This window comes from Seriola aureovittata, chromosome 4 (genome assembly GCF_021018895.1).
Source record: "Seriola aureovittata isolate HTS-2021-v1 ecotype China chromosome 4, ASM2101889v1, whole genome shotgun sequence".
NCBI lineage: Eukaryota > Metazoa > Chordata > Actinopteri > Carangiformes > Carangidae > Seriola > Seriola aureovittata.
In genome coordinates this window covers 24,536,275-24,563,870 of record NC_079367.1, presented here as the reverse complement: position 1 = coordinate 24,563,870, position 27,596 = coordinate 24,536,275, and the positions used below count along the sequence as shown (strand labels likewise).

At 42.0% G+C, this 27,596-nt stretch overlaps 1 protein-coding gene across 13 annotated transcripts in view; it reads right to left on the bottom strand.

The window, feature by feature from the left end:
• Positions 1–5,205: 5,205 nt before the first annotated feature.
• The window catches only part of tenm4 (teneurin transmembrane protein 4), a 152,999-nt gene continuing 130,608 nt past the window's right edge, over positions 5,206–27,596 (bottom strand). For all 13 annotated transcript variants that reach the window (XM_056374005.1, XM_056374006.1, XM_056374008.1 and 10 more), the window contains 6 exons: positions 24,396–24,568; positions 21,007–21,242; positions 16,719–17,015; positions 13,987–15,601; positions 11,651–11,793; positions 5,206–8,208 (listed from right to left, as the gene is read on the bottom strand). In XM_056374005.1, coding sequence (XP_056229980.1) covers positions 7,450–8,208; positions 11,651–11,793; positions 13,987–15,601; positions 16,719–17,015; positions 21,007–21,242; positions 24,396–24,568 — 3,223 coding nt within the window. In that variant the 3' untranslated portion in view covers positions 5,206–7,449. The remainder of the gene's footprint in view (positions 8,209–11,650; positions 11,794–13,986; positions 15,602–16,718; positions 17,016–21,006; positions 21,243–24,395; positions 24,569–27,596) is intronic.

Below are 27,596 nucleotides of genomic sequence, written 5' to 3'. Positions count from 1 at the left end.
TGTCCTTGGATGGTTGCACTGCAGGCCGTGTACAGTAGTTCACAACAGTGCTCAGGTTCATGACAAAGCAATTGTTGTCTGGCACTGGATAGACTATTTCTATGGAGTGCCAATGGCAATAAGAATATGCCTGTGGCCATAAGCACTTTGGGGATTTTGCCCTACCCCAATGGGGGCGGGGGGACTTCCTTTTTCTTTCCTCCTACATATTGTCTCTATCACACGGCTAAGGAAGGAATGGCATAAATTGCACATCCATAGTTTCGGTTATAAAGACAGGAAATGCAACAGATTCATGAAGTTCATAACGAAGTGAAGTTCAGTTAGGGTTATAGATTTTTTTATTTTGTCTGTGCACTTTGCTGAGTGTCACACATCCAGAACTTCCAACAGTGCAGCAGCTGAGTCAGGCTAGTGCAAAACGATCTCAGCTATTCCTTCACCAGAGGTTTGTGACTGATTGTCAGATCAGTTGTAGCCTTAAAGGCTTTAATCGCCTCAGCTGAACAACACATGAGACTCATTCTAACTAACAACACACCTTCCACAGTCTATAGGCAGGTATCAAAGGCTTTAAGCATGGGAGGTTTTGAACAACCAAACAACAATTTAACCTTTTGACCTAAAGAAAGCTGTCTAATTTAAAGAACACACAACCTTTCTACTGCTTTATGCATCTTTAATAAGGCCTGCTGCTAAATACTTTGCAGCATCTCAAGCCTATTAAATATGCATATGCTTTGTTTCAACCCTGACAACAGAGTATCTCCACTGAGGACGAACCCACCTTTATGGGTCAACTTTGCCTCCATCTATGATTAACGTTCTCTCTTTCTCACTTTTTGTTTTTCTTAATTGAAACTTTTTTTTTTTTTCAAAATGAATCTTTCCATGTCTTTGCTATTTATTACTGCTGCTGTGCGAGACAGTGAAGACAGCTGCTGACTGACCATGAGTGGTGCTCATGTCATAGACAGAAATCAATAACACCTATTTTTTCAGGAACATGAAGTGCTACATGATAAGCTGTCCTAAGACATTAAGCATTAACTAACCTTTCAGTCAACCTGAATGTTCGCAGACTCTTGGTTTAAATGGGTACTGATCCTTCGCTGTGAACAGATTTGACCTTAGGCATAATTAGGCTAATAAAAGCATTAGATATGCTGTCAATATGATTTGCATAATGTGCAAAGGCAGTTTCATTCCTGAATGCAAACAGTGTCCAAGTGACTTAAAAATGCTGCAGTGACATTTCTCTGGGTCCTTTGTTCACACCTGTCAGGGGAAATGTGATGGAAGACGGCAGCTGCAGCTGCGGCTTCTGCCTCCAGTGAGTCCACCAACATCACCAAGACCCTGCTGGACTCCGATACTCATCAACTGCACACACACACGCGCGCACAGTATGAATTTCGGAAAAAAGAAAGAAAAGAATTTCACCTTGTGCTGACAGGATTAATTTCTTACTGTGTCAATTCCAACATAATCCATAGAGATCAGAGTGAGAATCGAAAGTGAATTGTCATTTCTCAGTTACACAAGCTGAGGTAACCAAGGAGAAAATAATGAAAAACACACAACTGAGATGCATTCACATGAAAAGGCTTTTCAAAGACATGCAAATCAATTTCCTCACAATATCTATTTTTGTAATACTTCTAAAAAAGAGGTGAAAAACAAAACAAATCATGACCTCGTAGTTATCATCTTGCAGCTGCAGCGAATCTCGCCTCCAATAAGGAACTACAGGCTGTGAATTTGTGAGGCCAGCTTTGATGTGGCTCCACTTCACAGATTATTGATTATCTTGCTGATGTGTATCTCAGTGAAAATTACTTCAACACTGAAAGCCATGTAATGAGTCACTCTCACACTAGCACAGAGGTCAAAACTGTCAGGTTGTGTTGCTCTACAATGGGGGGAGAACGGGCTCTCTCACAGGGCTCTTAAGTCTCATTTTTGGAAAATAATGCCTCTCATATTACGAGCATGCAGCATTGTAATGCTTAAGGTGCTAGTAGTGCACATTTTCCATTTTCCCCTTGCAGGCCACTTCTGTGAGACGCAACACTGGCCTTTGTATGACCCATAGAAATATGACATTTGAAAACCATCACCTCTGTTTTATTTCTGAGGCTTTCACTTTACTGAGTGCCTCTGTTGCCGGTGTGTTTTGTCACCGTAGTGGGCATCCAAATGAGACCCAAACCTTGAGGAAAATTCAGCCTCACTTCTCTATGGCCAGTTGGTTTACCATTCCTTGCCCCATTAGCTTTTATGATTGGTCCACCATTTGCATAACTGGTAGAGAGGGGAATGTGGACTTGAATGATTAAAGACAGAATATGAGGCTGTCCTATCCATTCAGGCATATGGTGTTATCAGGCTACACAGCAGATGTGGACCATCATACCAACCAGTTACTGGTTTTTCGCTGTTGGGAAAACTTGAACAAGTGTAGCCGGTCTGCTTGGAGTTCTTAAAAACGGCAAAATTGTGGTGCAAGGTGGTGCCGCTTGTCAACAACATAGCTGATCTTCAGGGGGAAAAATCGCACCTGACTGTCATGTAATTACAGTACCTGAGATTGACAGTCAGAGGAAAACGAGAGACAGCAGGTGTTTCATTTTAGTGGTTATTTTCGGACTACGTACAGGATTCATTGGGGGAATGGATGGCTGGCCCTCAGCAGGGATCAACCTTTTGCTGATTTTCACAGCAAATACCTTTGCCAGTGTTTATCCAACACTCGGGCTCAGAATGTTCAAATTATCAGTTAGAGGAAACAGATGGAGTGTGAAAGCAATGTGAAGATATCTCTTCTCATCAGTCTCAGCACAGGTAATGGGAAATAGTTCATGCATGGTTTTTTTATAGAAAGGTCTTACCTTCCGTAGTAGTTGTGAAATTCACCACCAAAGCAGGATTTTCTTCTTTCCCTCTCACAAAAATATCTGGAAGGGGTTACTCAAATTTGAATGAAATGGTAGGTGTTAAGTGAATATGGGATCAAACTCAGAGTTCAGCTGCATGCAACACAAATGGTGTAGCTGTCAAAGAGTTCTGTCTCTGATTGAACTCTGAAACCAATTCCTGCAGACCCAGCTGACTGGAAACAGAAGAAAACAAACACACACAAGAGCAACAGAGTTGAAAATAATATTTCTATTAAAGGCACTATATGTAAGCTTTCTCTGCCGCCGAATGTGGTCTCTTGCCTGGAGCGGGTTGTGGTGATGGTCCTTTGCAAAGAACTTCAACCATCGTTGTGTTTAGAGGTTATAAAACGCCCTCTGAGCACTACTTCCTCAGGGCAGACGGGACGCTACAGTGACTCGCTATCCGAAAGTGACGAGACAGGCGGGCTGGGCCAAGACAAGCTGGTTAGCGTGCTAACTTCAGTAGAAGAAAAGAAGTGATAAAAAAAACAGAAGCAAAGAGTAAACCTTAGCGTTGCTTTCCACCACTGGAGACAGCTCTTGGTGAGTAGCTAGCATTGACTATGTAGCAATGTACCCATTTGAAAACAGGTCTTTGTGTCTTATATTAGTTGAAATAGGATCAAAAGATCACTTGTTATCTGTAGACTTCATGATTTGTTGCTTTAATCGATTAAAAGTGCAATTAGACAGATTTTCACTGCCCCAGGGCACAAATGACGGGCACATTTGTGAGGTTATAATACGGTCATTCATCAATACCAGTGATTCAGCCATTACTTTCAACACTTTGTGGCGCATACTGTTTTCTTCATCCTCTGCTCACATCTTCAGCCTCTCAGCGACGGAGCGTGGTGCTACATGTAACCTATCATCATCACAGGACATGTTTGTTCTGAAGGCAAAAAAGAAAAATACTGCAGTATTATACATTATGATTATAGTGTTTACCCAAGAATAATGAGTCATTTGAGTTCCATGAATTTGGTAACTTATTTGTGTCTTGCAAACATTTGGCTTCATTAATTATTTTAACGGGTGTCAACGCTGCATTGTTCCCAAAATAGGGCAAAAGTTTTACAGAATGTTTGTTATCAATCACATATAAAGTTTAAAATTCCCTCTTTCATCGTCAGAGTGCACTGTGGAGACTTTTTCTCTGCAACAGAAGTTGAGGTGAAATTATTATTATGATTCTACTGAAAGGCTACAGTCCTCAAGGCTAAAGGACATTTTTCCTCTCTGCAGCAGAATTCATCCTGCACAGACTCTCTGCTAGCAGGACTTTCTGTTCTCCTGCAAAGAAATCCTCTTTATCGGAGGCATGTGGGGCTCCGGGGCTCAGGCTGTCTCAGGGAAGATGAGAGCCACAGATTTGAAATTTACTTTGCAAAAAACTTGTGTAGTCAAAGTAGCTAGAGCAAACATTCTGGTGTGATCATTTCCTGTGACGCTCATCCGTCATGCAGAGAGCTCAGTGGTTTCCTCAGCTCACATTAATGCAAAGTGGAGAAGAACAAATGAGAGAGTGCGGTCTGCTTAGGTAAAGCAGGCCATCGTGCTTTTCTTCTGGGCACCGAGCTCAGCTCTGCCTGCAGTGAGTGTAAATGTTCCAGGCTCCCTTGCTGCCACCACATACTGGCAGTAACTCCCGCGCCACCCTGCCTGCTAACAGGATTAGCCCCTGAGCTCCACTTGTTTCAACAAAGTTATCAAGTTTAAAAACACAGTCTCCTGGTGGCTTTTGTAACATCAAAGGATTGTTCTTCAACTTTGACAGTTTAATTAATAGTCAAGTTTTGCAGTGTCCCTTGAGGCGTGCTTATCTTGTGAAAGTTGTTTACTATTTTTATTAATAGTCTGTATTTTATGTGCTCTGATCGACCACATGTTCACTCCATTTGAGAATCTAATAGATTAAAGATCTAAACAGGTGGCAGCGCATGTTTAACTTAATAAAGGCACATGGCGCAATATTACATTATCATATTGCATCAAATTAGCCACATTAAAATCTCATGAAATGTGACGTAGGGTGAGAATTAATGTGTATAACATAATGTACATGCAGATGAACAGGAAATATGTTCGTATTTAATAAGCAGTGTAATATAGATGTTAAAATCTGCACCATCAGTGTGGTAGTAAAGTGAATATAAGAGAATATACAGCATCTGAGGACATGTCTCATTTCAGTCTGAGATGCAGCGACTGATATTTTTGTGTTTCATAGAATATACAGTATATAAAACAAAACACGATATTAAACACAAAATATTCCCTTTATTTTTTTTCTACCTTAAGACTACACAGGGTCACCGATGTAGCTCTAAGAGGTATCTACATTTGCATTTTATTTACAGCTTACTTTGATGTCTTCATATTTACATAGTCAAAGAGAAGCGCTAAAAACACAGTGTTGAGAACAAACCCAAACTCAAAATGAGTCCAAAACTTTAGAAAAAGATACAGTCTTATGACGCAACAGTTCTCAGTGCAATATTCCACAATGCAAATATCCTTCATTCATATTATGCTGAACATACATATTTTTTTTTGGAAACAAAACATCATCACTGAATCAACCAACAGCAGAGAGAAAAAAAAAAAAATAACCGTGTACTGTTTGCTTTAACGTTTGTACAGATTGAGACACTCAATCATGCTCCCACCACCCCTACACACACAAACAAGTTCATATGTCTGATGGAAAAACGATAAGGTCGAGAGTGTGCAGTGGCTTGGCATAGTTCAAAAAGTACCAGAAGTCAAATCAGTGTCACAATTTCCAAAATAGTCTTGACTCCTCTTGAATTTTCACATAATGATGTTTTTGAATGAGCAGATTTAAATTGTCCATTGCAGTCTCAGCTTATGGGGCGGGGCAAAAGGGTGGGGGACGTGGCTATATCGGAGCTAGAATGTGTCCACGGGGGTTTTTTCCAAGGTTGGCGTGTATAGACGACCTTTAGTCTGTAAACAGGAACTAGTACATCTGCAGGTCTAATGCATTTCAGCCAGCCATGGGACCAAGTGGAACCCTATTCTGGAGTATGAAAGCACTTTCGATGCTGACCTGCAGGCAGCCCTTAGGGCAAAGGCAATTTGTATCTTTCATGTCACCCACAACACAACGCGAAGCCTATCTACCTCAGGAGCCAATATGTTAATGTAGTATATATCACTGATGAGATTGGTTTCTTTAGCCATCTTTGTAGTCTCACTTATTAAAAATATTTTAATCCCAAACTTGATCAGACTGGACAATGTGGTGAGGAATACTGACTTAAGCTCGATGATAAAGAAACACTGCCTTTCATATGCAATTGAGATCAGTAAAATGTGGTCTGATAAAAAACACAGTAACTGATGTAACTAAACCACCTTTCATAATTTATTCCATGTGTTGAAACACCCTTAAGTATTGTTCAAGTACAACAATTAACAATAAAAGGGACAATAGTTCACATTTTTTTTAAATTCACATTTGTTATACTGTTAATTCATATAGCTATTTATAAAACAAAACTAAAATGTAATTCAAAAACCATTCCTGTAAAATACCTTTTGTTGTTTAATACACACATTAATTCCACAGTATTTTTGTTGGCTCCTCACTATTTTCATAATTGAGTTGTTTGACCACAGTCAAATGAAAAGGACCATTTATTCTATGTTTTAATTTTCTTCCTAGGATAAAAAAACAATCCAGTTAAAAAGAAAATGCACACAAAATAAAAAAAAGTGACCTCATATCCCTTTGTTGGCTTTACCATACAGTATAAGCATGATTAAGCAGTTTTCCTAATTTTGTAGTTCATATAAAGAAGGCCATCAACATGCACTGTCAGGGTGCACTGAAGCCTTCCAAGCTAAGACCACAGATGAGTATCAAGCCTCCTGTTAAAAAATTACAAGACATCAAACAAATGAAGGTGCCCTGACAAGTACAGCTAGTGTTTTGATGAAGGGCTCTACCGCCAACAGAAATCTCTCTCATTATTTATGGATGACTGGGGCTATGAGGGTTTCAAGTATAAAAAAGAAGTGATTAAAAGAGAAGGAATCTCCTTGGCTGAGGCGCAGAAAAGGCAGAATGGAGCAAGCTTGTGAATAACAATCTGCAAGTCTGGCAGCAGAGTGAGCCACTGAACATAATGCATTACCAATACTCCTCTTGGATTCCTTTGAACAGAATCACCAACAGGGACGAGGAAATGGAGTCACAAAAATAAGTCACAGACATCGCAAATTTTCATCCTCTAGCAGCCGCACTTGAAGGGCAAAGACTGTTAAAGAATCTTCAAAAGGAGAAGGGCACTCTTCTATTAATACAGTGCAACTGATTGCAACCATGTTTTTTCTTCTTTACAGTATATTAAAAACCAAGTTGAGCACAGTCAAAAAAAAAAAAGAAAGAAAAAAAGTGGTCATGTACACAACTGTCTTTGGCAAGAAGTCCCATGTCCTACATCTGAGTCTGTCACTGCAGAGCCTCGTGTTCATGTCACCTTCGGCCCATTTCGCTCTGTCTCATGAAATGAATGTTGTTGACACTGTCTGCCAGCTCAGGGTATTGGTCAACTGAAACCACGTAGTATCCGTCGTAGCCCTGCACCTTCCCCGAGCCCAGGAGTTGTTGTTTCTCTCCCTCAGTCCAGGTTCGCGAGCCCTCCTCTCCATCCCTCAGTCTCTGGCGCTCCCGGGCCCAGGCCTGTGCGACGGCTCTCTGTCGGGCCAGCTCCAATACGCGAGCTTTCTCCTCGTCCACACTGCTGCCGTAACGTGTATTCAGACACAGGGCGCCGTACTGTAGCTGAATGTCAGTAATGCGCCTAGTCCTGCCATTGAGAACTGTGTTGACCTGAGACACCGTCACATTGACACCAGTCTCTAAGGTGCGCCGCCCCACTGTCATGCCAATGAGGGCCAGGTCTCCCTCCACTGAGCCCAGTTTGACAAAGTAGTGGGTGTCTATTCCTGCGATAGTGAAGTGGAGGTCTTCAAGGTAGAACGCGTCGTTCAGAACTGCAGCCATGCGACGCCCGTCCTCGTTGGCTAAACTGATGATGTCAGTGCTGATGCGACCGTCCCGGATGGCAAACTTCACCCCCTTCCCGAAGATGGAGCCACCAGAAGCAAAGATTTTCTTGCTCTCGCTTTGAGGACATCCGGCACTTTTGGCTCTGTAGATCTGGCCAAAGCGCTCCAGCTTCACGAAGGCCTTCAGCTGCCTCTGAACTTCACACTGAACACCCAGCAAAGACTGCAAAACAAAGACAATACTGTTTAGTCACACAGCCCACTCAGCATCTACACACACACACACACACACAGTAAAACATCTTCCGTTTGTTCTCTGAGCAAGAAATGAATTTACACAATATTACCTCTGTTGCTTGTTTGAAGACATTCTTCTAGATATTTACCAAATATTCACTTCTGATTGCCTCACAGCTTTGTTATTACCTCTAGCCTCATCCTGCTCTGAATGGGGACTAAGCAGGAGTGTCTGCTTTAAGATGCTCCTGTTTTCTTTTTTTCTTTTTAAATGAGATTCCCACTGCTTCATTTAACACTTCAAACGTTTGCAATGCTGAGCCATTCGTTTTGTATGACTGAATGAGAACGATTTAACACCTTTTATCGAAAGTGTATTAATGTGACGGAAATCACAATAAATAAAACTCACACCCACATACAGTATGTATATAAATATGTCTATGTATGTGCATATAGTCATACACATGTATATAAATAATGATGTCATTACATTCATTATCAATGGCAAACTACAAATTCTCGATGCTTTGAAGCGGTGAACGTATCACGCAGTCAAGGTAGGGGCAGAGGTGTTTCTCAGCAAATGCAAATCTCTCTGATCATTTGTGACAGCCATGATATTTTGAAAAAGGGTGAAATTACTGTCTTCTGACAGCCATGCTGTGCTAAATATGAAACAGGAATCTGTTGGTAACTAGTGTATATATCTCATTCCTTAAGGGACCAAAGCTTTGTATAGATACCATTCCCCTCAGCAAAAATTAATACTTTGTCCTAATAGTACTTGACAAGAGTACTCCTCAGGAAGAAAGAGAGATGTTAAAATGAAGAAAGTGAGATGAAATGGAGGCTGGCCAACACACAGTGAGACAGTTGCCTGAGCAGATCTGAGCAGCGACAAAAAGGCCCCTTAAACACTGCGCCTTCTTGCCATCGCCAAAGATAAGAGGCCATGAGCATCCTGAGGAGTTTTTGTCAACCAGTCACAATCAAAGTCTTCCTGACAGTTTCTTATTCTGTCTCTCTGTGCCTCCATTGGCACAGAGGCTACAGGCTGGGGGACGGGGTGGGGTTGAGGAGCGTGGAGTGGTGACCAGCATATCTGCCCACTCTTTGATGTGACACGGCATCAGATCCCGCATGAAGGAGGAAACATATGACAGGGAGGGGGCAGCTGTGCTGTCGGGCCCCTCAGGAGCGATGGCCTGGGGGGACACTTCACACCATGCCACTCCATGTTTGTTTACCGTGCCAACAGTGTGACCCGGTCAGCTGTCCCAGGGGCGCTCAGAGGAAAGGGGGCAATGTCCTCCACTTTACTGAAACAGCCTCCTGGGACACTCCCAGAGAAGCATCATTCACATAGCATGGGGTGGAATCAGCCTCCAGCACAACCCAGAATGAGAGATCAAGCCTTGTGCAGCACAAGCCTCATCTGTCTGGCCCCTCACGGCATTTTTCAATCTGGGTGCGGATTCAGCAGCATGGCGAAATTGGGGCTTAAATGAAAAGAGATAGAAAGGCAGGCGTACTTTTCTCCCATATAAAATAAAATTAAATAAAGTGCCAAGTGCACAGGATATATACCATGTGTAGTTTTAAAGCTATATTTATGCTTCAAAGAACCTCACATTTAATTAGGTTGGCCTGACCATCTGCAGTGAGGATAAACATGGCATTAACCAGCTCAGAACACCATTCCTGAAACAGGAACTCCAGATAAGAATATCATGCCTTGGCTCGTACGTGGGGTAAAGATTAATTATCTCAATCTATCCTTACATATCATTTACAGTAGGCTACATACTCCAGAGGCGCGCTGAAGGAGGAGCTCCCTTACAAACATGGGCAAAAACCTTCAAATCTAGGCTAACTTTGCTATTTAAAGCCTCCATTACAGGGTTTTTAGAGATATCACAGTCCATCATGGATATTATTGAACATACACTTCAAAGGCCGGGTGTGCAGATGAAAAAAATAGCTTTCAATGATATTATTACTCTAATGGATCTACCTCTATTTAGTGTTTCTGAGTGAAGCAAACATTAACAAGCTGAATATAGATTCATATATGACTCATTTATTTTAGCATAACAGAGTCTTTTTCTAAGAAACTCAATGTATACAACCTGATGTCTTGTTTTGCTGTGGTGAAAGACTTTTAAATTAAAAACATCATATGGAGAGTGATTTCCTTAGCAATTAAACTTATCATGTAGTTTTGAAAAAAAGATGTTGATAAATAATTTTTCATTTGAAAAGTGTTGATTAAATAGCGACGTCTGAGGTGACCGCTGATGTAGTCAGAATTGAAACTGCATGTCTGGAAAAAAAGAGCGATGCATTTATTCTTTCTAATCTACGACACTATTCCATCATATCTGCTCTCAAATATTTGAAATGGAAATTGCTGGGATGTCTTTGGATTAAATTAGATATTTTTTCTGTTGCAGCTCCTTTGTAGATTGGTACCTAGGGTGAGTTCAGAGATTCTCTGTGGAGTGTCCGGCACAAGCAGCGTGCATGAGTCAGACCCTGGGGGCTTTGATAGTAACCCTCCCAAAGCGGTCAATGCCACAAGAGGCAAGATTTCTACTATCATGGTTTTACACTTCACGCAGTGTATGGTGAGGAAATTCTGAAATTAAGGGCGCAACATGTGAAACATTAGGTACACATTATATATAGTTTGAATTTTATTTTAAATGTTTTAAATCCTCAAGTGTTAAAAGATGAAACTCCTCTTCATAGTATTGCAGGAGTGCCTCTTTCTCTGTTTAATATGCCCGGTTGGTCAGCCTGCCTATTATGGTTGGTTGGTCAGATCAGAGATCACAGATTGAGATAACCTTGTATTGTATCATCCCAGAAGCTTTTAGGGTTACAAATAGATGAGAACAGTTTTTTTTTTTAAAACAACAAATACCCACTGTGTTAAGGTGGCAGCCGAAGTGTCACTCAACATGAATCTGACCTCCTGATGGGTGGCATTCACTAGTCTAGCTGTAACCGAACCCAAGACAACAACAGAGGCCTGTTCAATAATTCAGGTGAGTTGGAGGTAACTTAAAAGGGCTGATAAACGTGGGAATCAGAGCATGTCTACTACTTCTCAGACCTTGGCTAACGGTGTAAGACTGAGATGAAATCAATGGCCAGTGGTGGAGGGAATGGAGAGTGAATTTCCCTAATGGCAGGACAATTACAAGAGCTGTTTAGCCTGAAACCCATTGGGTTGAGGACGAGGGGCAGGGACCTGGCTCACTGGGCCGTGTTTTTGGCCTGATAGTTGGCAGCTCCTCTGGGAGTCTGGCTACATAGAGCATGTCTATTTGCTAATGATGTTGGAGAGGAGGAGGGCAGAGGTGGAAGAAGGTGATCTGTGTTGAGGTGAAAAGTGGGATAGGTGAGAGCGACAGGTTTACCTTTGTGCTGTCCCACTCCTGTGTCTTGATCTGTGTGCTGACTAACTCGTAGGACGGCTCCATGGTCTCCGTGCTGGGCTTTCGGTAGCCGGGGATGACGTTGTAGAGCTGGAAGCCGAAGGTCACCAACCAGCTGTTCACATCTGCAGAGAGGGGGATCAAAACAGTGAGGTACATACACTGTTGTTTTAACAGACAAAATCCATTTCTGGTTTTAGAGGATGAAGAACACCAACACATTTGTTCAGTTCTAACAGTTGAGATTCTGCAGTCGAGTGGCTGGCTCCTTGAAATACTCCTCACTTGGTCTGAGCTCTTGATTTGTTTGTGAAAGTGGACAAGCTATAATAAACACTCAAGATGGTGTCAATGATTCATGTCCACTCCTGCAGGTGCCACACTAATGACACACAGCTGTGGCCCAGAACCGCCAAGTGACATCTGAGAGTGTCTGCTGTGCTGATAATTACATACTGTAACTTCATGTCATTTCAAAGCTGCCGAGACTTCAACACCAGATACTCTGAGGAAGCAGGTTTTTCTGCAGTAACTTTTTTTTTTTTTCATAATGAGATGATAAAAAAAAAGAGGTTTAGTGACATGTCTGGGATCAAAATCCATGACATCTTGGTTAATCTAACAGCAGCCACCAGTGCTGTGGTTGTGGTTGTGGTAGCAGGTGCTGCTGCCATTCCCTGTGATAAGTCGTCATTAATTCACAGAGAAGGCTACAGACATGACTGCAAGCAAAGCCTGTTAAATCTCAGCCATTTGTTTCTTGCCCCTTTCAATGTGTTTGTTATGGACAGCAGAAACATTGCTGTGACACTTGGGGGGCAAGTTTGTCACAGACTGGCACTGCCACATTGTCGCACTTGACAAAGCTTTTTTAAATAAGAATTTGTTTGAGGACAATGAAAGGACCCTGGTAATTTAGTGAAAGGAATGGAAATGTCAGCGCCATCAATCACAATCGAGGTAGACCCACTACAGTATATCTAACAGTCTGCTTAGCATTCTAATGAAAGTCAGCTCCTAATGGTGGACTGTGAAGCTGAATGCCTTTCTGTTTGGCAGACGGCTAAATGGCTTTGTTGATCGGAGACCAGTGGAGGGATCGACTGCACCTACACAAAAAGTGACGATTTTTCCTCTTAGTATTGTCTACAGGTAAATGAATGAAGGATATCAGCTAAAATTGTCTTATTTTACAGCCAACATGAGCTATATTGAGCAAATAGGATTCAGAATGAATACAGAGAATTATATCTTCCAGTTGTGAATGAGATCTGGCCGAGGCTATTTGGTTTAACCACAGAGAATTCAGTGAATATCCTTAACAATGCTGTTTAACTTCCAGCCAGAGAGGTTGATACAACTGGCCCTGGCTAAGGTTTCTATTGTGCTCTCCTTCTCCACTGGGGTGCTTTCACTGCCATTTACCCCCTCCCTACCACAAAGCAACACAGAACGATGTGATATTTCTGGGAAGGAACCTGAGTGTTCAGCAACAGAGGGGGCTTTGCTGTACAGCATTGTTCCTTTTGAGCACTTTCAAAACGATAGCCACTGAGCACACGCACAAGCACATATGTATGCATGCCTGCAACATGCATGCACACGCGCACACACACACACACACACAAACACACATAATAGAGTAGAAAAACAAGCTCAACATCCCAGTGAGGAAGCTCTTAAAAACCTCTCTAGCACACTGCATTTCAATTTAATTTTGGCAGAGCCTGTTCTTCCATTTGTGGCTTGTTGTTTAGAATAAGAACACATCAAATTCGACATAAAAAGCTGAAATAAGCATAGTTTGCTGAACTGCAAGCAATAGCAGCTTCACATGCCCCCCCCCCAGCATGTAATTTTAGCAGCATAAAAAAATGATATGCATTATTGATTGCTCCAGTGAGCCTCCCTTAACATCTGTCGACTGCTATTTATATACATACATTTACTTACCCATAAACAGTTCAAATAATTGTATTATTTCAGGGCTGCATCCAGCTTTCTTTGATTTATAGTTGTGATGAACATATCACCGAAAATGTTGCCTGGGTATCACACAGACACTGCCTAAACGCTTGAAATGTAGCCTTGACAAGTTTGCAGCTTGCTGCTTTGCAGAGGCTGGCAGCTGTGGTTTGAGAGATTTCTATGAATGTTTTGATACTTGCTAAGACATTTATTTTTTTCCCCCCATGACTCTGGATTGCCACTGGAATCCAGCGTAACTACTCTGAAAGCAAGCTCTGCAAAAGAGGTGGATTTAACTGGAGTAAAAAAAAAAAAAAATCTCATCACTGTGAAACATGATGTGAACTTACCAGTCATGTAGCACTTTATCTCCTCATTGTTGCTGAGAGGATTGTTATTCTTGAACATGTACAAGTTGAATGGCACAATGTGGTTGCTGTTGAGACGTTTCCAGATGTCATGGTCAGGTGTTGTCCAGCGGCCGGCGAGGACATCATAGTCTCGTCTACCCATGTGTACCAGTCTACTGAGCGGCTCATACAGGCCTCCCTGGTAGCCAATTATGAGCTGGAAGCTGGGGTTAGTGTCGAGATAAACCTCTCCAAAGGCTGTATGGAGGACCTGCTTGATCATGAGGCCCGAGCCGCTGAACACAGCCAGAGGGGTTCCTATGTTATCACAGGCCACATAAAACTCATCCCCGCTACTTAGCTCCATGGCAAACAGGTGTCCCTGCAGGTCATAGTAGAGCGATGTGATCTCGGAGCTGGAGTGGTTGTACATATGAGTGACCCGAGTGGGGCTGGATAAATCAGCATAGAAGAACTGCAGGTGGTGGCCCATGCTGCTTCTGCTCGACACCCTCCTGCCCAAACCATCGTAACGGTACTTGATGCTCCACCCGCTCACTTTGTTGTACACCTTGACCAGCAGGCTGGCTGAGTTGTACTCAAAGTATTCGTTCCCTCGCTGCTTTAGGAAACCGTCCTCATCCATCCTGTACTGGACATCTCCCAAGCGGGTTATGCGGTCTCTGATATCATAGCGCAGTGGTGTGAGGCGTGCACTGTTGCCAGGGCTGAGGAGGTGCAAGTTGCCATTCAGGTCATAACTGTACCTCCACAGAGGCTTGTCATTGATGGAGACTACCTGGAGTTGACCGTCTGCATCGTACTCATATGTGTACCGTGTGGTGTTGGCATAAGGCCCGACTTTTAGCTCCTTCGCCACCACTCGCCCCATGTTGTCATATTGCACCATCATCCAGTACATGAGGGAGCGAAAGATCTCATATTGTACCTCCTTCACCCGGCCATAAGCATCGAAGTGCTTGGTGTGGGTCATCACCGCTGTGGTGATAATTTGATTTATGTCGTAATAGATCACTCCAAATTTGCCAAACTGCTCTGTTTTACCGGACACGTCATCATAGCGATACAAGTCAATTGGCAGTGGGGTTTCATTGATGACAGCCTGCATGCTAGTGACACGGAAACTGTTGTCGTAGACGTAGTCGAATCTGGCGTTGACCATGCCCTCTTCACTGAATCTGAAAATCTGCCTGTCAATCAGTGGGCCGATCTGACGGTAACGGATGGTGCAGGTGAAGCCCTCACTCTGCAGGTTGACCGTTTTCAGCATGCCCGCCACCTCGTCATAGGAGAAACCGATGCGCGTGGTGTCATAGAGGATTTCTAGCAGCTTGGAAAGCTTGCCATATTTGTAGATGACCCTGCGCCCTGTGCCCAGGTAGGTGGTCTGAAGTAACTGATCGTCCTCACTGTAGTCCTGGAGCACTGAGGCGTTACCTTCAGGGGGCCGGTAGGTGTTTCTGTAGTAGCCAATGGAGCGGGAGGTCTCTAGGGTCTGTCGTGCCACGTTGGGCATGGTCACAGAGGAGAGGCGGTCATTTTTGTCAAATTCAAAGATATACTGCCTCTGGCTATACAGCAGTAGAACCATGGACTGTAAAGAGAAGAGGAAACAAATACTCTTTGAGTCATTTCAATGCAGTGTAAGATTCTTTGATAAATTATCTGATCTCTAAACAAACAGTATTACAAAATACAAAACATGATTAGAACTAAAATAGGATATGATTTAAAAAATGAATTATCATTAATTATGTGTGGTGCTGGTATTTACAATTACATAAACATTTAAAAATACAAAAGTATATATTCTATAATATAAATTATATAAAACAAAAAAAATAGTTGATTGATCAATTAATCCTTTGGTGTTGTTTCCTGAACACACTGCAGTCTCACTAAGTGTGGGTTGTGAATGTATGAGACACTCGGCTGGTAAACCACAAAAGGATGAGCCAAATGTCAAAAGCAATAACACATTCACATTCATGCAAGTCTGAGTCAGACCAAATCTAATTTCCATCTTGAAAGTGGAGTATTCCTCTGACATTAAGATTTCCTTAAGAGATGATTTCACAAACATGCTGCTTCTTGTTTCTTATTTGTGGGATCTTTTGATTCAAACAGTGTAAGAGACATGCATTTTTCACAACTCTGCAAATGAAAAAATTTCTATTTGCGCCCGTCTTGGACCAATAAATGATGTGTTTAAATCATTTCCAAGGCTGTCACAACGCGGCGGCCAGTATCTCAGCACTTATAGGCTGCTAAAAAAAACTGACTATAGACTATTAACAAGCTGCCATTTTCATATTACATGTCTAAGGTGGAGAATCACAGCTCTTCACCTTTCCCCCCAACAATCTTACCTTCAATTAGTGAGCAGAAAGTGACATTTCACTCTGTTCCTCTCATCAGAGCTTTTTCAGGTTGAACTTTGCTGTCAGACTATGGTAACAGAGTATAACGTCTGCGGTGCACCAGACAGGTTTTAATTACATTTCTGCTGATATCTGTGCTAGAGCCTGATAATGCAGCACAAACACTGCTGGGGTATTACAAGTCAACTTTTAACTCCAGTTTAAAGACTCTTGTCAAGGGTCTTACACAAACACACCTCCACAATTTATCTGTGCAACATGTCCCTGCCATTTTATATTCCATTTTGAATATTTAAACCATTTAATCATTATTATAGCAACAGTTCGTACCTTCTCAAGGTATGTGTAGCTCCAAGATTTACCATCAGCAAATATCTGGGAGGTGATTCTGCCATTCTGGTCATACTCCATGCGTACGGACATGGTACCTCTTTGGATACCTGCCACATGGCCCCCAGAGGAGTAGGTGACATTGACTCCATTCAGACGACTGCTTGGCGCCCACAGAGTGGGTCGTCCAGCGTGGTCGTAGTGGATCCGTAACGTAAACTTCCTGTGGTCATCGTAGACCTTTTCTGTTCTGGTGATTCGATCAAAGTCCAATGACAGCAAGTTCCTGTTATGAACCTACAAGAGAGGAGGCAGGGAGTTAGAAACATTTAATTTGACCACAGCAGGTCCACCAAGAGGGAATAAACATGTTTGGACGCTTGAAATGACTGAGAGGAATCGGTGCATTGCTCTTCCGAGGTGGGACCTTAGGAGGAGAGCTTTAATCACAAAGTGATTATACAGCAGAGGAGCTGTATCTCAGGGCTGCAGGAGCCATTGAAGTGATGAAATTATAAGAATTACCATATTTCTTTGTTTGTGTAAAAATTCAGCAGTCTTAGAGGGAGTATGCCTATTCATGCATGAAACATTAGAGCCACATTGATCATTAAATTCATTTTCATTGCTTACTGAAAAAGAATTACCAGGCACAGATGACTCATTTTATTTAGCCATTTCCGTAAATTGGAAAAGAGGAGAAAAAAATCAATACTTCTCCTTTGTTACTCAGAACATTGTTTAAATGACACTTCACATTGCTTGCCTCTTTTGAATGTATGAGACTGCACACAGTGACCCTTGGCTTCACTGTGACCACAGCAGAATGACACTGCTCTGAACAGTATAATTTTCACGGCCCTGTCCAGGTCAGCACAGAGACCAACCCTCTGCCTTGCTTTACTTAGGAGACAGCTCCTGTTTCTCAGTCAGCAGAAGCCAGAGAAGAAAAATAAATCAAATCAAGAGGAGAAAAGGAACTTAGGTTGCAGGTCAGAGAAAATCTCCATACAATGCATTACCTTTAACACCATCTGGTAGATTTTTGGAAAATCTGGTCTCTTAAAACTACCCCTCTGATTCTGTATTATATTATCATGTTCATGTTTCTCTTCAGGTGTGCCACTGTTTGGATTGGTAAAAATACTTGGCAAGGCTTAAAAACATCTTAAAGCTGCCTCTGGCTCCCTTCCAGACACATGCCACAGAGCAGGTCACAGGGGGCCTGCTGGGAAGCCACACTTTTTCAATTTCACATTGAGGAAAGCATGCTTAGGTCTCTCATCTGTGAAGGCACAATTACACCAGAGGCAATTAAGGTCACTGATACCTAATTGAGAGGATTACTTTACACTAAAAGCAACAGATTCGGGAGGAGAACAATTCCATGATGGTTTGGGGAAGCGCAAGCAATCTGAGCCCCAAGACTGGTGTGGGGGCTTGGGTGGGGTGGGCTGACTGGCTGGCTCCTCCAGTGGATTCAATGGATCTAGGAATAAGAACAGGCGGCCAACACTCGGTATCCTCTGTTTTACCTTCACTTACAGTAATAACAAGTGTCAGACTGTACAGACAAAAGTGAAATTACTGCACTTTTTTAGACAGTCATGTCTTAAACTATCAAGATTCTTAAATATAAGTGACTGGATATCAAAGACTAAGACCCCTTCCTGCTCTGGCATTTCTTCAAGCACTGGACAGTGTGTCAGACTCTTTCATAGGCAGCACAGGCCTGCCGCCTGTCCAAAAAGATTGTGTTGAGATTGCTTCCAAAAGAAAATAAGGTGTAAGAGAGAGAGAAAGCTCGTCATGCCGGGATCTGGTTCGCCAAAGACTCAACAGGGTGGAAAAAAACTCTTACAGCAGTGTTCCAAAGATCCCATGAGAATGGAAACCCACTCAAGAGGAATTATTTTAAATTGGACATCGCCTCTAAAAGGAACTTCTCAAAGAAAGTAGACATGTTGAAAAAGAAGAGAGACTATTGTGGTACATTAGATCAACACAGTTACTTTTTGGACTGTCCTCAGCATAACATATTACAGCAACATCTGATCTCTCAATCAGTATCAATGACTTTTGAGTCAAGTGACAATCTCAGTCTGTCATTTCGCAAGTGAAAACAACTTTCATCAGTTCTCATGATTAATTCAACAACTACTGTTTTCTTCAATAACATCAGTTATATGTTTATTCTCACATGAATCTCTCAGTGCAATCAAAGAAAAGAAATCCTTTCGTTTTATTTGTTCCAGACGCATAGCACTTTCGAACAAAAAGCCCAACATTATAAAACACTATGATTATCCTAAAATGCTAGAACAGCGATATCAGCTTTGTCTGGTTGGCTGAAGATTCTTGTTACTATACATCTACAATCTACTCCAAGGACGGCTTGTTTCAATGGAAAGAAACAGAGTTGTTGTGACTCAGCAACATAAATCACCAACATTGTGGGTGGCAGGGAGGGGCAAGCCGGAGTAGCACATGTCACCGTGAAAGGGGCAAACTGAGGACCGCCAGTAGCCTGTTTACCCTTAGGACATGAAAAGCAGAACACAACGTGCACATGTAGATCCATAATATGACAAAGTTTACAGTCAGAACAAACTCGCACACAGACAGTAACAAAGCAAAAATACTTTTCTTTTTAATCTCATTCTTAGCAGAACAAGGATCTGTGAAGTCAGAGACACACATGCATCTCTCTGTTCTGGATTTGAGACCCCCCCCCCACACACACACACACCCCTACCCCTTGTGCACTGCCACACTCACCCAGCCACCCACGTAATATCACTTGACATGCCACTCAAGGTCGCTCAATGATTCCAGCTCTGTTCATCCCCTCTGTTCTTGCCATTAGGCTGCTCCCATTTCCTATCTCACCCCTGGGGCCATTGTCTGTAACATACATTAGAAGCTTTCACTTCCAAAGGGACGGCAGGGGCCATTAAATGAACAGCCAATGACAGACAAAGTGGCACCTCCCCATTAGCTGTGTCACCTCCCTGAGAATGTGGAAGACAACTTAACCAAAAGATGTTATTTGCCTTATACAGCCAAGAAAACCAATACAAGCCAATCAATCAGGATACATTTTTTACTGGTGCTCCATGTGTTAATAGTTATTTTCAGTGGGTCATTCTAGATGCTTTTATGTTCAAACATTGGTTGTTAATCCCATTATGAAAAGGGACCTGTTGATATGCTGTGTGCAACTGTGTAGACCACTGAGGCCATTTACCCAGTCACATATTTCTCCGAATTTTAACTGCAACAATTTCACAGACTTCTCTTATCAAAGTAGAAGAAGTACACACAAGACTGAGTCAAATTTATTCAGTCTGCATAAGTCACATGCAGACCAAAAGCAGCCTTGTATTAAAAGTCCCATATTCTGCACTTTTCCTGTGTTTTATTTGAAGCATTGATCCATGCGAAGATATATGTGTGGTTTTAAGTGCCAAAAACCATCTCTATGTAGTTTTACATCTCCTCTCTCAGGTGCTCTAGCAACAAAAGTTCGGCAAGCCAATCAGAAGAGAGGAGCTTTTTCTGAGCAGAGAAACCACTCCTGCAAGGCTGGATGGTGGGTTATGGTGGGCCAAGCTTGGGGCATGGCTAAGAGTGGTGACTGCCTCGTTGTGACCTCGCAAAGTTACAGAAGTCCTGACGGCTCGTTTTAAGGCTCAGTTTGTGAATACAGGCTGTGTGTATTTCCTGTGGACAGAACACTTTGATACTTTCACAGTATTAATATAGAACCTAGACCTGATCTATAATCAAAAAAGACATATGGGACCTTTAAAAATACAAGGGGCTGCAATGGTGTGGGGACGCTAGGTGAAAAGATCTCATATGATACAGGGAGTTTAGTTTGAGTAACACCTGTGTGAGTCTGAAGGACAACTAAATCCCAAAACATTGCACAGGAATTCAAAAAAATGAGGCAAGACTTTTCATCTTTGCAAAGTTATTACAGTGCCCATATATTTCTGGTCTGTGTCAATGATTGCAAGATAAACGATAGCATTACACCATTCATGTTACAAGGTATTCCGCGAGGAATGTGTTCATGTGAGTTAGTGTCCAGCAAAGTGCATTGTAGGATGATATTGCATTGCATTGCGTTGCAGTCATGTTCAGGAGGTAGCTGGAATTCAATGCCACTTTGAGCGAGATAGAAATTTTCCCTTTCACTCGCATCCATTCTTAAGCCGTCACCTTGCGATCCTTTTAAAGTGTGTACAAGCACAAGCCACTTTTAGCGAGGCGGCATGCTTACCCTTAATCTGCGTCCATAAACAGTGACCTGGCCACGAGCCTGCTCCTTCCTCTGCCTCCACTCCACCAGGTTAAGGCCATTATCGATGGCCAGGGTCACGTTCCTCTTGCTGACTGTGGGGTTGACTGTGCCGGCCAGCAGGTGGGGCTCGGTGTGCAGGGATACCTCCATACCATTGGCCAACACCAGCCGCAGCGAGCCGTCAAGACCAATGAAATAGCTGTTGCGAACTTGATCTGAGGATGCAGAGTGAGCATAGGGGAAAACGATTATGATTAGGATTAGGAGGAAAAAAACAATCAGAGCTTCTTGTAGCTGATGTAAGAGGACTAAATCTAATATTCATCTCAGTGAGACACAAACCTAATGACCTAAAATGGCTGCTCAGCAAAAAGAAAGCCTTTAACAGCAGTATTTAACTGAACCTCTGCAATAATGTTGGGTCTGTGACAACAAAGATCAATAGAGAGAGGTTTCACAGCGCCAGTAAAGTAAAGTTTTACAGCTGTTGCAGCAGCCTGGAGGATATGGAGGAATGAAAACTATCAAAGATTCTAGCTTGCCTGTGGCCACAGAGAAGGCAGGGTGTAACACTAATGCACACACATCCACACATTTATACATACGCGCGCACACACACACACAAAATCACAAGGGATAAATCTGAGTCTGTTACTGTCCCTAGGTGACGACAGCCTGTGTTCTTGCTCCAGACCAGTGACTAATGTTTCCACTGAGCATCTCATGTACATTCATCAGAGAATGCCTCCTCCTTGCCTCCTGTCACTAGACTGACAGGGACCAGGATGAATATTATTCTCATTAAGAACAAAGGAAAATTAATGGCTTGTCAAACACTACATTAATTAGTTGACTTCATTTAACAGCAAAAAAAAAAACAAAACAAAAAAACATACACTTTAATTTCCTTGTGTTGACATGTCCGGTTAAAGTGGCTGTGACAATTTTGCACAGAGAACAACAATAAGCATCATGTGATGAGATGGAGTTTTGCATGTTCTTCTTTTGCGCAGAGCGCCACAGGATATGTTGTGTTGCTGAGACAAGAGAAATGGGAAGAGGAGGCAGGGCTGACCTTGCACTGGCCCTTACCTCTCTCCATCATACAGACACTTCAGGAGATGACCAAAGGGCCTCTGGGGCAAACCCTACCTATAGGAGGCCTCTGAGACCAGATGAAGCTGGAGATATTGCTGAGCTGGGAGGTTCATGCTAATGCATGCATACGGGTGGGATCTGCCCTACACAAACATTTAAGAGGGCTCATTTAAGGCTCATCATTTTCAGTTATTAGACACAAATAAGATCTATTGAGTAAGTTAGTAACTACTCTACATAGTGGCTAATATTCACTGTACCAAGAGGCTAAGTGTTATTTTTATTTCACGCTTTAATTTATATCTCTATTTTAATTTCAGCTCCCTACTATACATAGGATATTTAAGTTTGACAACCGTATGTTTGATACTTTTATATTTGACATATTTTACCACTTGAGGAGTCTATAACCGATTGGTGTTGAAACTACAATTTTGAAGACAATTACACTGAAGCTTCCTTCAATCTGTTTGCAATTTGACATCCTTGAGGTGTGTTGAAGCTCGCCAAGAAGAGGACAAACACAGAACCATATGACCAGAAAAGAATCCTGAAGGCCGTGCATTCATGTGTTATGTGATCACCCAGTTGCAAGCTTACAAAGCAGACAGTGGTGAATTAATTAACAGCAGAGTTCCTGGCGCCGCTGTCCTCACAAGCAGATGTCTAAGACAAGGTCACAATACGGAGGTGACCAGTCCTTTGTGCAACAGTGAGAAACCAGAGATCGCCATCGTCTGTTTTAGACACAGTTTTTAGTAAGTCAAGCCAAAGGGTGGAGGACACGCTCAAATTTAAATCAAATGTTAGCAGGTGAAAGGATGTGGGTGGGACAGTCTTTTAAAAACTGAATTAGGTCCAGAAAGTTCAAAGCTATCAACAGGCGATCAATGAAGCAGTTGGTCAGGCACAAGACGGGAAATCAGAATGTCTAAATATGTGGCTAAAAAGCCACAATATCACTCCTCCCTCTGCCTGCACATCTCACTGAATTTCCTAAACCTGGAGGATCTTGTAGGGGCCACCAGCACTGTGTTTTATGACTTGTTTTTATGACAGAAAATCAATTCCATTTCCATTCTGGTAAATGGGAGTTGCACTAAACAATTTTAATAAAAAACAGAGGAGCAACAAATATTACTGTGAGTAAGCTCTGTACCTGTGAGGCATTACATCTTCATTTAAGGTTAGTTCACTCAAATAATAGAAAAAAAAAAAAAAAGTAAAATTCTCAAACAACAACTCGATATAGCCATGCATGTAGTTTTGGTTTTATTTACCCAGGTTTTGAGACATCTGTGTCCAGCGTCTGCCTGAAAAATTCAATTTGGAAAAGTCAACAGCTATGTAACAGTCCAGAAACAATGTCCTGGTAATTCCAGGCTTCACTATCACTTCACTAACAGCTTTTATTGGAACTACCTGCTGAATAGTTCCAGTTCAAACTGTTGGTTAGCCCAGATGGCGGCAGCCCACAATACTCCTTAAGGCTAAGCCCAACGAGACTTTGCCAGAAGGTGCTTGCCTCCTGTTCCAGGCATCCTAAAGTAACAGTCCACAGAGTTTTCCAAATCGCTTACTGTCTAGTCCCTTATCTAACACTAGTTGTCCTGAGACATCCTACACAGAGCTATTGATCCTTTACAACACAGCTTTCAAGGATCAGAGGGACACACAAACCTCCCTGCCACGACACGGTGGGGATTCTAATCTTGTTTAACTTTCACTTGTGTGTGAAGTGTGCAAAGGTATCTTTTTCATGCTATACACAGTACCTGATCATACCTTAATAGATAAATACCAGAATAAAAAGGTTTTGTTGTTGAAGCAAAGGACAAGCTTCTCTGTCATCTGTCAGATCCGGATCATTATCTGGATCTGCACCAAACTTCACAAACTAATAGATGCCCACATCATAAATATGTCTGTTTTTTTAACATCAAGATCCATACATTATTTCCTGAGAAACTGACGAAAATGTTGAAAAATGCTCCATCTCACAATGTTAAGGAGAGTGATAAAAAAATAAATAAAAAAATAAAAAAAAACCTTTAACTGAAACTGCACTAAAATTTTATGATTTCTTTCCCCGGCCCGTGTTCCATCCCTCCACCAAGTTTGGTGCAAATCGGTTCACTACTTTCTGCATAATCCTGCTGACAAACAAACAAGCAAACCAACAAACAAGCAGACACCGGTGAAAACATAACCTCCTTGGCTGAGGTAAAAATCCCCAGCTCCACTTATGAGCTGCAGTAAAAGACACTCACCCTGCATGAGTGTGTAGAAGGTGCCAGAGGCTGACAGGTTGGTGGTGACGGTGATATCCTCTTTGTTGGAGCCCTCTGTCTGGATGCGGACTGAGCTGTCGGCGTCTGTACGGTAGCTGCTCACTCGGCCCGTGGGGTAAGTGATGTTAGTCAGACGCCCGTAGCTGTCATACCTACAATGAAATACAATGATGTGAGCCAAAGAAGGCAAAAGGGGGGCATGTCATCTGAAAGTGTGTATAAAGAGTAACTATAGCAGAATTATAAACAGTGCTGTGGCGTGAAAAGAAATTACTGAGTGTTGGTGTGTCAATTCATAAGGAAGCAATCATAATCATGAATGCAGGTCAGGTACGCATAAATTCATGTAGGTACATAAATGTGACTAATGAGCTGCTCTGTCATCTCAGATTTACGGTGATTATGAGTTGCTATCTAGGATAAACTGATCCTGTAGTAATCACAGTAGGAATTAGGAGTTTTTTTTTGTGGAGTGTGATATTTCCCTCTTGGTGTCACAAATTGTGGAAATGTGTCAACACTGGCAGTAAACACAGCAACAAATCCATCCATATTTCCAGCCCGAGGTAATAAAACTCAAAACTATCTGCTTTAATCACTGAAGCGCAATCGGCACAACTTCTAAAAAGTGTGCGATGCCTGCCTCGGTTCACTTTTCATGAATAGTTTGGATACTTTAATATCAGTGCTCCTCAGTTTGTGAATAACTTTCAAAGGAGTGAAGCATGCAATAGAAAAAACACACACACAAAAAAAAAACACAACAACTGACAAAGAAAAACTCCCACGGCCAAGACGAGAAAGCATACACCTTTTCAAATTTGGAAAACTGCTTATTAGCTTAAAAGATTAGTGATATCACCTAATCTCATTATACAGTCTATGAAATTTGAGCAGTGAGGTGCGACTCCTTCAAGAGATGCAGCACCCCCCTAGCCTACAAATCAGTCAGTTCATCACACACAGGAACATGAGTGGCCAGATTGTTTCATTTCGCTCAGAGAGCACATCAGCATAGAACAATTTGAAATCTTTCAGATTGCCAGTGTTCCAGAATGGGACTGAGTGAACGGTACATTATTTAGAATGAGGACTTTTATCTGCGCACTGAATACAGATTGCAAAGCCCTCTTCGATGTTGCTGCCTGCCATAATAAAGCCTCTAATAAATGAGATGGCGGGTGCTGGTTTACGGATATTTCCTCAGCGTTGCCATCTCAAATATCCAATATGGAAAGGAAGAGTGAGAGAGGAATCATCTCCCAGAGATAAATGTTATCTGATCTCAGCTGTAGGGGCTGAGATTCATGGATGCGTTTCAACCCAGGTCCTCCACTTCAGGAAATACTAACTAGCAGAGTAATTTATATCTGAAGCGCTTGATTTCTTTTGATACTGCTTATATTTTATCAGCGAGTCATTCTCCCTGTGTTCATCATGCAATCAAAGTTTTTGCAGTGAAAGCACTACAACTGTTCAGTTCATTTGACGTAGGGACAGAGTTCCTGTCCCTGTTTGCCTTCACCTCTGCACAAAAGACTGAGTCCACAAGACAGAAATCTCATTCTAGAGCAATGCTGCATGCCCCAGCTTGATCACTGACCCAAACCCTCTCTGTCTCAATTAGGGCCTTGAGCTACAGCCATTCCTCGGGCTTCACCGCTGAGCTCTAATGGCTCTGGCCTGCTTCAACTCAGCTGCCTATTAGCTTGCTTTCTCTGGACAAGAGGGGCATGCGGGGGGCAGGCTTCTCAGCAGAAGGAGAGGACTGCTTTCCCCCTGGATGGTCACAAGTCCATTCAGATCGCATCACCTCTGTGTCACATGCTAGCTCTATGACCTTTCACGCTGGGGCCAAACAATGGGCCGAACACTTCGTATCAGCCCCCTCCAGCATACCTAACCTCTGTTTTATTCAGTTATTCTCATATTTTCACTTCCTCTTGCTGCATGTGAATTTCAGGACACATATGACTGATGACTGTGGAGAAAATAACAAAGGCAACAGCTATGTGACTGTGTCATTTTCATTAACTGTTGTTTTACATGATTTAGCTGTTATTATTGATGTACTTAATCAACTAAAGATCATTTGCTTGAACCCGGGAGCTAAAGCACATTTGTTGCTGCCCTGTTAATTGGAGCCTACGAGAACAATTAGGTATCCTTCAGATGAACTGATAGATTTACAGTAACCCTTAAGTATAAGCACTTATCCTTACAACAAAAACATTAGGAGGTCAACAGAGCATCTGCGCATACAGTAAATGTCAGAGCAGATGAGGTCGCCAAGTAAAGAAAGACAGTGTAGCAGATGTCCTTTGTGTTGTGTTTTGTCCTGTGTGTTGTGTTGTTGTTTCTGCATTTATCCTAAATTAATTTGGATCTGCTGGCTACAGGACTTAAGTGTACAGTAATTAATATGGATAAAATGTTTAGCAGTGCACTTTGTTGAGCAGAGATAAATGGAGGTTCCTTTTCGAATCTGATGATGGCAAATTATGGTTTTGACCCTCAGGTGGTGGAGTGACCTTCAAAGCTAATTATTAAAGGAAAAAAACAACCACTGTATTGGTCTAAATGAAACATGGATGATCTCACTTGCTTGTAAGAACATATGAGGTCATTTTTTTGTGAAATTGGATCATTTTAATAATAATGACAAAGATCATGATAAGTTTTCTTCATTTTATGCACAACATATTTCTTATATAATAGCTAATTATATTATTATAATTATATGAATACCTTACATAATACCTAATTATGTTATAAAAAAGGAGTATTTTGCACTCTCCTCTTAAAAAGGAAATGAACAGGTGATGCCTCCACATCCTACTTTTACATTTCTTTATTGTTGTGTTGCTGGTATTTAACAATGTCATCTTATTTTGCCTCAATAAATGCAGATACTGTCTGTACTAGAGGCTTAAACACTATGTTGACACTTTTATCCAAAGCGCTTTACAATTTGCATCTTGTTCACTCACACACCGATGGCAGTGAGCTTTTGGGAGCAATTTGGGGTTCAGTGTCTTCCCCAAGGACACTTTGACACGTGGACAAGAGGAACTGTAGATTGCACCACCGACCCTGTGATTAGTGGAATACCTGCTATCCCTACTTAGCCAAAGCTAAACAATGATTCAATTCTAGAATAATAAGTGTACACACCACCGT